The following is a 14,496-nucleotide window of genomic DNA, read 5'->3' as shown; positions in this document are numbered from 1 at the left end:
TTATACATTAGAATAATATCCAATAACATTATAAATGTTAAACTAAATTCGATTCTTAAGGATTGTTTTATTTTGTATACGCGAAATATAATATGATTTACCTATACCTTATTTAAGACATACTTAATAATATTTTACAGCTACTTTATCCCCATTTAATGGGATAAAGATGATTACGAACAGAAATACAATAACATATTAAAGTGTTGATTGCGTACAGGAAACACGTGTTTCCTTGCTTTATTGTTATCACGTTTTGATAATACTGACTTGTACTACCGTTGGGTTGATCTTAAACCTACCTTATCGAATGCTGCTGTTTGCAGCGAAAATATTCCTGCCCTTTTATCAGTTACTTAGCGGTATCTTTAAGATGTTTCTATAATTATCTACATTTCTACTGACCTTAGGTGTAATAATTGTGTAATGAGGCGTAGCATTACTTTAAGATATTAATGAGTTTGCATACACTCACTGTAAATTTACATCCAGATCGACAGACAAGCGTATACGTTCGGTAAGTCAACATGTTTATATTTGCCACTTACGATATATTCAAGTACTTTGAATAAAATTCTTATTTGTAGTTCGATAGTTGTTCTTGCTATATAGACTTTGAGTGTTCATGTACTCAAAGTAGTAAACGCCACCTCTTAAATGTTTTTGAAGTGGTTTGTTGCTCTAGTTCGTTGTTACAAATTATCTTTGCTATTGCTCATGTTCGAAAACATTAATTCAATGAGGACACTTATAGTTCAAACAAATGTATAGCCAAAACCTCAAACCCAAATCAAAATCTTAGGAGTGAACAAAATTTAATTTTGCTGTATTACCTATAGGAAATAATCTATCTTTTTCAGATAACAAAATGTGGAACTATAATTTTATATTATCATGCATCTTGTCGTTCCCGTTTTTCGTGTATGCCGAAATCATTAGCAGTAACCCAGATGTCGACGAATGTACGAAAATATCTTCATGTTCAACGTGCATAACCAAAACAGAATGCACATGGTGTGTCACAAAGAGCAAATGTACGCAGCAATCCTGCGGGAACGACAACATTATATATCCGCAACAAATATCGGCCATTATGTCTGGTCCTACGTTCTGCCCGAAAGTAGTCGAACCTGAAGAAATATTAACTGTCAAGAGTGGTACTAAAGATGGCCTCGTTGTCAAAATCACCCAGATACATCTCTACATGGCTTTCACTCCATGGAAATGCAGAATCTCAATCAATGGTAAAGAAATTGAAGTATCTGCCTTGCTTTTGGGTGACAATGTGTATTGCGGCTCAGTATTACTCACTAACCAATCAAAAAAACCGTATGTGGAAGGCAAAGTCCAAGTTTTGTGGGATTTCACGAAGTCTTTCGATGGTTCTGTGCCATTTAAGGTGTGTCGGTGCGATATTGACCCTAATTGCATTGCTTGCAAAAAATAAATACGTTTTGTTGGTAAACACTTCGTTTTATTACTTTACAGAAACGTGTTTCTGTTCAAACAATTTTCGAGTTGTAAGTAATACTTTTATTCTTATGAATACAGATCAAAGTTTTCTTGTTGCAAACTTCAGCCATGTAATATCCTGCGGGTAGTTTCGCGGAATAACATGTTAGGTATATAACGCATAACTCGGCATCGTAGTTGAAATATTTGTGACTATGTATTTATCTCAACTTACCTTATGGACATTATAATTGTGTGCGTCACTCACAAAACATATTATAGGCCTTAATAATAAAAAATACTGTGATCGTTATACTCGAATTATTTAAATAGGAAATAAAGAAAAGAAAATTCTTTAAAGTCGGATTAATGTCGTTTACTGTTAATGAGGAAAATCGAAATTAACATAATCTGAATTAGCGATTTGTGTGTCCATTATCAGTTATTTGATAAACGACTTAAAAATCATTTAGCCAGTAATAATTACAATAATTATTGTTTGTAGATTCTATCTACAGTGTCACGTTAACTTGTAGCACGGGGCATACAGCAGACCTCCAGCCAGAGATGTCAATATTTGACAATCATTGCTTTCAATACTCTTCCTACTTTCTAATAACTCCTTATATAATTACTATGTTAACACTTGCTTCAATTAATTTACTTGAATAATAGACTGTTGCTTAATCAAATTGTAGAAGGAACTAAATATGTACCTATCCATTTTATTGACACCCGTTTTATGTCGTGTGCGGTGTACCTATTTAATAAAATATGTTGACGTGATTGTGTAGTGCTTTCATTCGATTTCTATCTACTATGTACTTATGAATGTACTAAACTAATATCTTACTAATAGGATAAATGCAAAACTTTGTCCATATGTTTGGATGTTTGTCAGAAGTAACTTTGCAAAAACAATTGGATAAATTTGGATGAAATAAGGCACACGGATAGAGTCCTGGATTAACACATGGGTTATTTTTAATCCCAGTAATTTGCTCCCGTGGAAATGATAGAATTTTTAAACTGGTTTAAAAAAATGGGCTGGTATCGTGCCCTGTTTTAGGACTTTTACTTTTGTAGCGGGAGTAAATCTTCACGCGGACGCAACAGATAACAATATCTAGTCCTTTATAAAATACGTTTTAACAGATTCATTTAAACACAACATAAGTAGATAATTAACCAATTTAATTTAATGTAAATCTGTATCAAGGATAAAGTCATACTCATTGTATAGAATGTGGAATACGCTTTGTTTTATCTCATTGTTCTTGCTGTTAATCTAGTTGAGTGAGTTGTTCTTTTCAATTAACTGCCGTCACGGGCAATTTTTCTTTCAGCCCACGGAGCATCCTGTTCAAAATGGAAAAAGAAAAGTGGATTTGCTATATTCTGTTTCACTATTGTTTACTTTTTTGTTATCCTGGCAACGTGACACAACAGAATCTGGTTTGATGCAAAGTTATTCAATACATTGTCGTTCGCTTTATAGATATAAAACGCAGTGAAGGAAGCTAAATCTAATTTAATAAATTTGATTGTTTTTTAATAAGAATAAGGACCTACCAACCGTATGTGAAATTTATCCAGTTAGAATCATTCAGGGTGGTACAAGAAGCCAAATGTTACGTATACGTAACATTTGGATTCATTCAATGATCCCATTGCTAGGCATATGTACCACCTATGGGATCATTTAATGTTGATATTATGATAATAAGAACCGTTAAAATCAGTATTATTCAATGTCGTTTGTGTTAACACATTGTACAATAATATAATTTGCAGTTGCTTTTTTTTTACTTTTCGTAATTAATCTCAGAAAAGCGCAAGTGAAAGTTACACAATTAATCTATAATGTTAGTCATTATATCACAATTGTTAGGTTTCAGATATTGATAACAATATTATTTTTCCAAGTTTCTGTTTTGATCATAATAGTTCTTAAGTATAATGTATCCTATAGATTCGTAATTTGTGTTTAACAGTGGATAATATGTGCCGTTTCTTTATTGTTAATGTCAGTTTGTCTGTCTGATTATTCTAATGATGCCTGGCCTAGTCATTTATCAATTTCGCCAAATCTCTAGTATGAGATGATTCTCCGCGAGATCATATGCTCTCATTACTGACCATTTGCTATCTTCCCGTGGAATGGCCAGCCAACGCTTATTTCTTGGGCTGTACGGGTTGACTGATGTCACACTTCCGACACACACTTCGAGAAAAATTTGCCATCAACCTGTTTCTAAGTAACTCAGGAATTTTGGTTTATTTTTTATATATTCGATTCTTATCTCGCTAGCGTGAATATGTCGAAACAAAATTGAGATAAAAGAATGCACCTTATACCTCCTTCTATACCGTAAAATTAAAAATTCCTTTCGAATTAATATACTCATGTCAAACTACAGATATAAAAAACTAGTTTCTTTGAAACCATAGTGTTAATTATTGGTGGACTAGGTTGCAAATTTAGATGAGCTGTTGGGTTCGCTGTTGAGGTTGGGCATTCGATATGGCTGTCGCTTCATTACAAGCGATTCATCTCACGGTAACCAGTAGCAAAACATAATGATAGATCTCATAATGCTCAGTAATTATACTGGCTACAATGTCCTTCACGGTAATACAATTGTTTGTTGACAAAAAAAGACAATGCAACAGTACCAAAGTACCCAAACGGACTTTTGTAGTAGCTACCACTATATAGCTAACAATGTATATGTGTCAATAGCTTATACTAACAATGTAGATATTCGATTGAGCAGTAGTTAAGTAGTGATTACTATTGAAATCTGATATGGGGACACAATCAGCTCTTATCACAAAGTTAATTAAATATTAAGTTTGCATACAATACTATGTCTTAATATAAAGATAAATAGATGCTTCTATGAAAAGAAATACATTAACTTAAAAGCAGATCAGAAATCAGCAATGTAATTGCGGCGGGTGGCATCCCACAATATTACTTGAGCAAACAAAGGATAAGCCTCATAATATGGTTTTGAGTTAGGTTCTACCAGAGCGGAACATATGCCACTTAAACCCGTCTAGCCGTGGATTGTACCCAGTCCCTTGTACGTGGGGGGAATTTCTTTGTTGATGGCTTAACTTTGTTTTGGAAATTAGTTTTATGGCTGCGATAACCTTATTGATAAAAGATTAGCCATTGTGATATTCATTGCACGTGGATTATATTATAAGATTAATTTCTGAGCTGATAATTCGATATGAATGTCTTGCAGCTTTATTATTATAAATTTAATGAGATTTTTACGAATTCTAAGAAAATATTATTATGTTTGGTTACATATTTCTTTCTTTAAGTTTTATATTTTGGCTGTATGAAATGAATTAATCTTTGAACACTACGGAAACCCCACTTGACTTATTATAGTTTCGTGGGTAGTCGTGTACAACTATCGAGAAAAACAATTTAATTAAGCCACCTTCCCTTTTCTTTTCCTTTAGTAATTCCGTTAGCGAAAACAGTCAAGACGCTCCGAATAAAAGCAATAACAATACACAGTTATGTTTAGGTATATCCATCTATTTACATTATACTTATATCTCATACCTTTAATACTTAGGGGAATTTTGTCAGACGAGTTTGACCCGATAAAGTAAAACCAGTATTTCTTGGTAAGCTCAAAATTGCATGGCCCTTGTAACCGGTTTTATATTATCTCAGAATGGTTGGATCTGAACATTAGCAATATTTAAGAGCAGTAATTATTAAGCCTACCCAGGTAATTTTATATATTAATAGCTTTTGCTCACGGCTTTGCCGGCGTGATAGGTTCCGGAATAAAAATCTCGGTATATACTTACCGGGATCAAAAGCCCATATGCTTCCCTAGGTCTCAAACTGTCACAGTACCAAATTTCATCTAAATCCGTTGGGTAGGTTTTAAGTTTATAGCGTTTAGATCTACAGACGGACGCAGCAGGGGACTTTGTTTAATAATATGTAAGGATGCAGTGGGTCGTTGCAACCGAAGCACGCTTTAATAAGCTCCACACTTCTACCGACAGGGATTATAGCAAATGGCTTGGATTGTTTCTTTTTAGCTTTTTGTCTCAGGTTTTTTGAAAATTGTTATTTATTTATTGGTGGTATTCCGTGTAACTTTTCTTCTTTTAAGGATATGTATATATATTCTTTTAAATCTCCAGTGATGAGTAGCATAGAATTTTGTTGATAAACTCGTTTGAAACATTTACAATATACATATTATGAACGAAATTGAATGAATAAGAGTGCACTCGTAAAATACGCATACGACAAGGACTGTGATAAGACAAGATAAGTGTAACTCCTATTGTACAATATAATATACAACTATGTTATATTCAATTTATTGTGGCAATATAATATTGTTATTTATTATATAAATTTTGTCAAATATATCAAAATTATATAATAAATAACAATATCATTTTACTGACCAAGTTTTTCAATCATTCAAATGTTGATTGAATAAGTCATATAATAATAATAAGTCATGGCTGCTCACAATAATCTAAGGTTTATCAGTTTTATGCATGTTTTTGCCTAATTCACTTCAAATATTTGGAAAATTAACTGGAATGATATTAGTATAATCTTAATTTACGAGAATAATTTAGGGAATTGATAATGGTTCTACAAATCATTATGGTGGAATTTATTGTAAATTTATATTATAATTTTTTTAAATATTTCTTAGTTTGTGGGTTGCTTTCAATATGAATATTGTTATATCTAAGTAGGTATGTAGTACTGCTATATTTACTATTAAAAAACTTTTTAACACATGAAATACCCACTCCAAAAACTACTACAACCCAAAAAGTTATTTAACCCCACACACACATGCAATACAATCTTCCTAACTCGTGTTTCTATCTTTATATTATGTATATGATGAAATATTTTTTAGAGTCGGTGCCTTATTTAAATTAAACTTTGTTTTCGTATATTTGCTTATCTAGCTTAGCTGGTGATTAAAAAGAAAGTAGGTTATTTAATAATAACACAACTATATATGAGTAAGAAGAAAATGTCATAAGTAATTGATTAATATGTCATTATTTAACAAAAAGGCTTTTGAAGGTACACGCTTAAAACAATCAAACACCACACTGAGAAATGTTTGACATCAAAAGTGATCTTGTTATAGTTTCCATTATCATTTCCATCCTTCAAAGCTATTGAACGTATCTGATAAAAAATAATATTCGTATATATTATTGGACTACGTATAATGATAGATAACAAAGACAATTCTTTATACTTGCATTGCATTTTATCCGCTATGACTACACATCACACGGTAAATATAAAATACTTTTACCTCGTACCAGTGGCAGAGCGGTCGCGTCCACGGCTTGTCCTCATACATGTGCGTGCATAAAAATTCGTTTGATTTGTGCAAAATTAGGATACACAGTTAAAGACAATGACCCTATCGTTGTGAAGCGCCTGTGAATCATCAGTTCTGTGAAGGTGTTAGTTCATTGAAGATATAACAACAACTCGTTCATAATGACTGTGACCTTAAACCCTCAAACGCTCGTAGATGTGGTTGAAAACAAAATAACACCGGATCCATCTAAAGCTTCGGGATTGAACGCAATATGTGCTTGGTGCTCAGAACAATGGAGAGCAATTCTTGCGGAGTTTGTATCGACGATGTTGCTCATTGTATTCGGCTGCATGGCATGTATCCCACTGGATGGATTTACGCCCCAACCGCCGCTGTATGGGCCGCTCGGCTTCGGATTGACTGTTTCATTTAATATTCAGATTTTTGGACACATATCTGGCGCCCACATGAATCCTGCTGTAACGTTGGCCGCTGTCATATGGGGTAGTATGTCAATAACTCTGGCACTGGCCTATGCTCTTGCTCAATGTATCGGAGCAATAGTGGGTTATGGGATATTAGTTGCTGTGGCTCCAATTAATGTACTGCCAATTGGAGTGTGCTTAACGATGCCGCACGCGGGTCACACTTTGATTCAAGCATTGGGTGTGGAAATGGTATTAACGGCAGCTCTCAGTTTTATTAACTGTGCGTGTTGGGATCCAGTGAACGCACAAAAACAGGAATCAGTTGCCATCAAATTTGGTCTTGCCATTGCTGGGCTATCGATCGCAGGAGGTCCCCTTACTGGTGCCAGTATGAACCCCGCCAGGTCTTTAGGGCCCGCACTGTGGACTAGTGGTTGGTATGCCCATTGGGTCTATTGGGTAGGACCTTGCGTTGGGAGCGCACTAGCGGCTTTCATTTATAAATTTATTTGGCTTAAGAAACAAGACTGATGTTTATATTATTTTATTTAATGATTTAAGCGTACAATAGTAAACGTGTATTTTCGTTTGTCAAGAATCGTTACGAATTTATTGTATATTCCTATATTAGGTACCTACATTAATAGAATATTAATGACTTAACTAAACGTAATATAGAAGAGCATTAATCAGTGCGGTTGGACCTACAAAGGTTACAAACTAATACATTGCGCATTGTTTTTATAAAGTTTGAGTAAAGGGTACGTGTAGGCGCTGATAGTTCGAGTCATTAATTAAAATATTATTCCTTGATATTAAAGACATTAATTAATTACAATTTCTATTGATAATATAATTATAACCAAAATAATTATTTAAAAAGGGCCGATATTGAGTGCGGCATATTTATTAAAATTGTAATTAAGTAAATAATTATCCCCAAAAAAGCAATATTACATTCGAGCACAATTGTTTGTATCACTACAAATAAATTTTAAAACCTATTATTAAGGTTGAATCTTTTTTAGTTCAGTTAAATTTTGAAACCAATATTCATAAATTTTCGATTTGAATTGCGGAAAAATAGTGAATATGTCGTTGAAGTATTCATATATATATTTGAGTAATACTGTACTTACATAGTTTTTGTACAAAGTTATAAACTTATGCTTTCATTATTCAATAATATAATTCTTTACAAAACGTTAAAAATTCCGAAATGTTGAAAGTGGGTTACGATTCTATCGAATTGAACTTATAGTGTATAAAAATTTTAATAAATGATATACGAAATAATATTTTTTTTTTACCATATTACAACCTACAATTACTCACATTTAGAAAATAAAGACTACAATCAGGGCTTGTCTATACCAATGATAACTCGACGATAAAAACTCATGCATTATCCTCAATTGACGATTTATGTACATACTACGTTATAATTATGACTGCAAAATCACCCTAAATTCTTTTAAAACGATATTGAATTTTATAGTATTACACTGAAGACATACTTGCCAAATTCCTTTCAGATTGTCACATTGATTAATTACATTTACTGATGATTACTTGTTTATATTAAAATTCGTATTTTAATACATACGTTATCTGACCTTTCAATATTTATCCTTTTACGCACTCGTAATCAATTAAATCAATTAAATAATTAAAACAAAAGAAACACACTACGCCACTGCGTAGTAATAATTAAAACAAAAGAAACACACTACGCCACTGCGTAGTGTGTTTCTTTTGTTTTAATTATTTAATTAAATTAAATCCTTACTATTTATAATATCTAGCTTGGAATTTTCAATCAGTATTATATTACCAAGGATGGAACGTGAAAGGTTTATGGCTTTATTATTTTTCAGAACCTAGTTGATTTCACACAGAATTTTACTAGTAAATGTCCTTCTAAGATTTTCATGTGTCTCTTTTGAGATTTTATTTTAATTATGTATAATATGTATGTATGTACTTAGCCAACAGGTTTCTCGACCAACGGTTAGCGTCATGGCTCTCAAAAAAAAATAACATCACCTAAAATAGTAATAGACTTCTGGAAGCATATTATGAACAATACTACTTAAAACAGTTTTATATACCATGATTAGCCTTGTCCTAATGACATAACTATCTTTATATAAGTAATCATATTTCTCCTTGGAGTTTCAAACATTCCCGCTAAACTAAAATATGCAAACGCAAGATGCGTCTGCAATTTGGCTCGTGCCAATTAACCCGCTGAATGCACCAGCACTGCATTCGCTCGATTATCTTAACGGACCAGTATTCCCTGCATACATTTGGATACTTAGCTACATTAAGACAACATTTCTGTGAATTCAAAATTAGCACATTAGTGTAAGACAATTACCTACGGTGTTATATGTTAATTATTATTTTGACAAAGGCCGAGAATTTCGCTATAAACGTGTCACAATTAATATTTTGAAATCAGGAAATAACCATTGTTAACGTTTGCTTTTACCTGTTTATTGCATAATGAATGAATTGCAAGAAAATATTATTCACCTGTTTCATTTGATTTCATATAGCTAAGAGGAAATAATTATAAGGATAATAGGAAATTTCATGATTCCTGAGAGGGTTGTGCAGTCATATGAAAATTTAAATTAATTTATTCCTTAATTTACGAACCTATAAATGAACTGCTCTAAACGTCAATAAAAAACCAATTGTATTTTTTTTCTCTTCTCTCTTTATCATGTACTGTAGTCTTTACCCTAAACTGATTGAAAAGAGCAACACCAGAGTTTCTTGCCCGTTCTTCTCTAGTAAGAACAGCTTTCCGAACTGGTGGTAGAGTTAATATGGACGGAATCAAAATAATGTATAACATTTTACAGATTCAAATAAATCATTTCGAGATGATATTTATAAACAATTTTGCTCAATAATTGATGTGATATTCGTAACTTTAAATGGAATGAAGGTTTTACCGTCTATCATCCTGCTAAGCGCAGGAGCATCAGCATGGCATACCAGTATTGTACTGCGTCGAACTTTGCTACGACAAAGATACAAAATTATATAACATTCCGACACGTAGGTTATTTCACTCAAATTCCATTATTGTATAATTTATTACATAATATATATATATATATATATATTTATTTATATTATTTTACAAAATATAATTATTATAATATCTTAAGTAAAAAGATATTATAGTGTAAGTTTTAACCACCAATCGTTTTGTAAATATTTGATACATACCAACCTAAACTTTATGTAAATACCAATTTATCACAAAGGCACGTTACGTTATTTACGTTGTGTGTTTCAATACGTAAAATTAAATGCACAAGAAATGTATATAATAAGTCAGATATTATATAAAGTAATTATTCTATACAATACAAAATAAATCTGCATTGGAACTAGCTGTTTGTAAACGGACTGGTTTTGGAATGTCATTTTAATACCAATAGAATGCATTTAGTGCGCCGAGTTACGTCAAGCTATCTGCAGTTCCTATTCGTGTGTTTCATTTTGTGGAAAAATAAAGTACCTACTTCTAACATCCATCTGGCCGTGAAGGTCAGGTCTCTTTCTTTTTTTTATTTAAAGAACGTAGGTAAGTACTCATTCTGACATTCATTTAGTAATTTGTAAATATCATTTAATCATATATGGCCTCCATGCATTTAATACATACATATAATAATGTATATAATAATAATAATATTAGCTATGTATTGTTATAAGTATTGGCCTAAGGCTGGGCACGGGTCCCTCTGTTAGTGTGGTTACACAGCCCTTACATACTTACCTTACTTTTCTTATAATTTTTTCCTTCACCATTATAGTAAGCGACAATTCTCAAATAATACACATTGATTTTAGAATAGTCAGAGATGCGTGCGGTTGGGTTTTGAATGTGCGGATGTTCATCTCGCCAATCCATTCCACTCCCAACTAGGCTATCGCCGCTTGTCTTTTAATAAAATCGAAATTATTTCTTTAGGTACCTGTGTATATTAATTGGGGCCTACGATTTAAAGAGAAAATAAAATCTTTAAGAAACCTTCATATAAACCTGCGTATAAAGTGTTCAATCAATATTCGTGAGGAGAATTCTTAATAAAGAAAAACGCTTACTGATATAATAACGTAAATAAAAGAGCTTATAGAAATCGAATCTATAAAGTATCATTTCGCAATCTTATATGTCTTCGCAGTCGATATTAATATTTCATAATTTAGTTTCAAAGATATCCTCTACGCTGGTGTTCAGCCATTTCTGTTTAATGATATTCAGTGTGTGGAAAAATGTTTTGTTATTAGGTTCAAACTGCGAAGAGCCTTATAAAAGAAACCAATTTGCCATCAAGTCAGAGCGAGATCCTGGAGGCTGGAACGCGATACGTCAGAGCGTTCGACCGTCAACACAACACGATTTGCGAAATTGAACGGAAGGGCCGCTACTATTTTGTCGGGTAATCTTTATAATACCAGCGGCCGGAGCAAGGATTTATATTGGTAATTCCAATAAAATAGACGCTTTGAATCTTTTTCGTTTTGTCGATAAACGGTCCATCGACATTCAGCCTCACCCATTTTTCTTTTTATTTCCTGCGTAATGGTGGATAAATATTTTTATGTGTTGTTTAAAAATGAATTTCAAAGGAGATGTCGGCGAGATGAGCCTCATATATAATTAAGAAGGTATTCTCCGCAAAGTTAATATCAAGTTGCATTGGTTGAATCTTGCGGGGTTGTTCACGACCCTCGTCACGGCGCGCGCTCGTCAGACGCACCGTGGAATCTGCCCGAGCTTGTTCCGTCACTCGTGTTTTGGTTATAACCGCTGCGTCTTTAAGATTTCATGTGTTCGCAAACATGTTTAATGGCATTTGAATAATGTAGTCCAGAATTGTTCATGACTTGTACACGTGAATTATGCTTGGATCATAAACGGCAATGTAGCGTCGGGAAGTTATGTCGTGTGAATTTTGAAAAGAAATAGAATATTATATTTTATACTATTGTTTAATAATAAAGCGATCAACCTCTTTAGCTTTCATGTATTATGAAATCTATTATCGGCATTTCCATGTCGACCTTCATTGGAGTATTGAGCGGTTCACTATTCAAACAATGCCAATTGTCATTTTATGTTAATAGAACCTACCCAGTAAATTTAATGGATGACTGAATTGAAATTTAACAATATCACTGTTATAGTTCATGAATAGTTTATTTTATAAATGAGTTTTTAGGTAACAAACCGATACAAATCTAAGATTACTTCTATATCCACTAATAAGAGGGAGAGGTAACCTTTTTCCTTATTATTATACTTACAAGTAAGGAGTACTATTGCGAAAACAGCCACATTTGGCTATAACAATAATCGTAAATGCAATATAGAAACAGAATTTTGTCGGTAATAAAAATAATGGGATTTATTTAACTTATATCAAATAGATAACTTTATAACATACAAAAGAATGTAAAGGTGACGATATGTTCGTATTTGAATGTTTTTTTACAAGATCTCAAACCAAATAATGTCAAACTGTTATCTTGTAATATGCCATAATATATGCTCATGCCGGATCGCAAAACATTATCGCTGCTTCAGAGTTGAGACAGTTGACTCAATCTCAAGGCGCCTGTTATCTGATATTTACTAATTTGTCGTGTTACTTACGTTTACTATATTGTATATGATAAGGTAGTGATCGGCATGTAAATGGCTAATTCCTCTTGCAATGTGGATTCAATTAAGCAGTTCGTTTTTTGGATGACTTCTTTCGTTTTGGTCCATAAAAAATCGAACAAATTAAAGCGGTTATAAATTGTAATTACGGTATGTACTTAACACCTACAAAACCATTTTTAACCACAATAGTCCTAAAAGTATGAATAGTTAACACAGAGATACCTGTACTTACTTAATTTTCTTGTTTTGCTACAGAACGTTAAAAATGAATAACTTTAGTACTATATCATTAAGATCTGTTCAATTATAAAAGCTTTCTAAGGAATCATAAAGCAATTAAAATCGAATTAATCAATATGATTATTAATACAAACAGGGATTAAATAAAAAAACATGCAATTTAAAACAAATTCATTAATGTAGATTGTAGTAGCGATACTTAAAAAAGGTTTTTGTCATTACAGAAAGTACAGATTCGCAAGCCAGGTCATTGGGTAATCAGTGGGTCCATTAAACCGTACGTACGGAGCTATCTAGCGGCGCAGCTGCGGGTTGCATTAGTGGCTCTGTTTCTAAATCGAACCCCGGCGCGGCACGGCGCACTGATCTCAACCACCGCATTCATACTAATGGCCTATGGAGCAAATCCCACTTCTATCGTTATTGAGATTCGATACACGAAAAATTCCGTGAAAGGCAAACAAATCCAGCAATTACGAAACGTTTGTACGAATCTAGTGGTCTGGTTTGATATTTTGTAGTAAAGTGCATTCCCGATGCAGAGTGGCATCTCACGTTTGTTTAGCGTAAAATATTCTACTATAGTTCTATTAATAGTTACATGTGTAATTTTATGAAATTTGTTAGCCGATTTCGCATAAACAGTTAAACGGATTTTGGTATTTGGCACACAGATAAACTAAGTATTGGATTAACACGTCGACTATTTTTGAAGCCAGTAATACGATACCGTATTTTTATTCCGACAAAATACTCTAACAAGGATGGCGCTGCAGAAGAGTGTTATACTAAGTTTCCAGTACGACAGAAATTGCGACACAAGTGTCAGGGATTAATCTCTTTAATGTGTACAAATTTGTGCACACAACCGCTGATTCAACATTAAATATTGTGTAACAATAAACGTCACGATTAGATACACCGGTATTCATATATAAGGTGTATAGCTACTTCACATGTTTGGTTTACAGTGTTTTAGTCTAAAATTGACTTAATAATTCCAAAAGTAGGGAATCAGGCTTCTTTACTCGTGTGGAGAAAATCCACTTGATCCCTGTCACAAACAATTAGTTTGATTTGGAATTAAATTAAAACTCGTGTTAATTCTTTTGAGTACGAGCGAGCGGCAGTACTAATTTGAAATATTCAATTTCAATTGAACTCTCCGATATACAACATAAGTTTTAATTTTAAATGTACATATATCGCAAGGATCTCCACAATAAAATGTTATTAAATACGCAATAAATACACCCAACAGTCAAATATATTCTCCTGATCCCACGATATATTTCCGTGTGTCATGGGTATCAGA

The 14,496-nt window shown here is 32.9% G+C and overlaps 1 protein-coding gene and 2 long non-coding RNA genes across 3 annotated transcripts; all 3 read left to right on the top strand.

Annotated features, from left to right (window-relative positions):
• Window positions 1-370: 370 nt before the first annotated feature.
• On the top strand, window positions 371-1,465 carry LOC115444089. The gene is made up of 2 exons (XR_003938707.2): window positions 371-517; window positions 861-1,465. It is a non-coding gene; the product is annotated as an uncharacterized LOC115444089 (long non-coding RNA).
• Window positions 1,466-6,783: 5,318 nt separating this feature from the next.
• On the top strand, window positions 6,784-8,536 carry LOC115444078 (aquaporin). The gene has a single exon (XM_030169717.2). It carries the CDS (start codon window positions 6,992-6,994, stop codon window positions 7,769-7,771), a length of 780 nt encoding a protein of 259 aa, XP_030025577.1. The 5' UTR covers window positions 6,784-6,991; the 3' UTR covers window positions 7,772-8,536.
• A 1,848-nt stretch (window positions 8,537-10,384) lies between these two features.
• LOC119189967 lies at window positions 10,385-14,496 on the top strand. Its single transcript, XR_005112688.1, has 3 exons — window positions 10,385-10,850; window positions 11,561-13,088; window positions 13,406-14,496. It is a non-coding gene; the product is annotated as an uncharacterized LOC119189967 (long non-coding RNA).

This window comes from Manduca sexta, chromosome 20 (assembly GCF_014839805.1).
Source record: "Manduca sexta isolate Smith_Timp_Sample1 chromosome 20, JHU_Msex_v1.0, whole genome shotgun sequence".
Classification (NCBI taxonomy): Eukaryota; Metazoa; Arthropoda; class Insecta; order Lepidoptera; family Sphingidae; genus Manduca; species Manduca sexta.
The sequence above is the reverse complement of the archived record's forward strand: the minus strand, read 5'-3'. Positions and strand labels throughout refer to the sequence as shown.

Excerpts from the sequence above, each read along its gene's own strand:
- LOC115444078 (XM_030169717.2), top strand. The coding sequence starts at position 6,992 with ATGACTGTGACCTTAAACCCTCAAACGCTCGTAGATGTGGTTGAAAAC.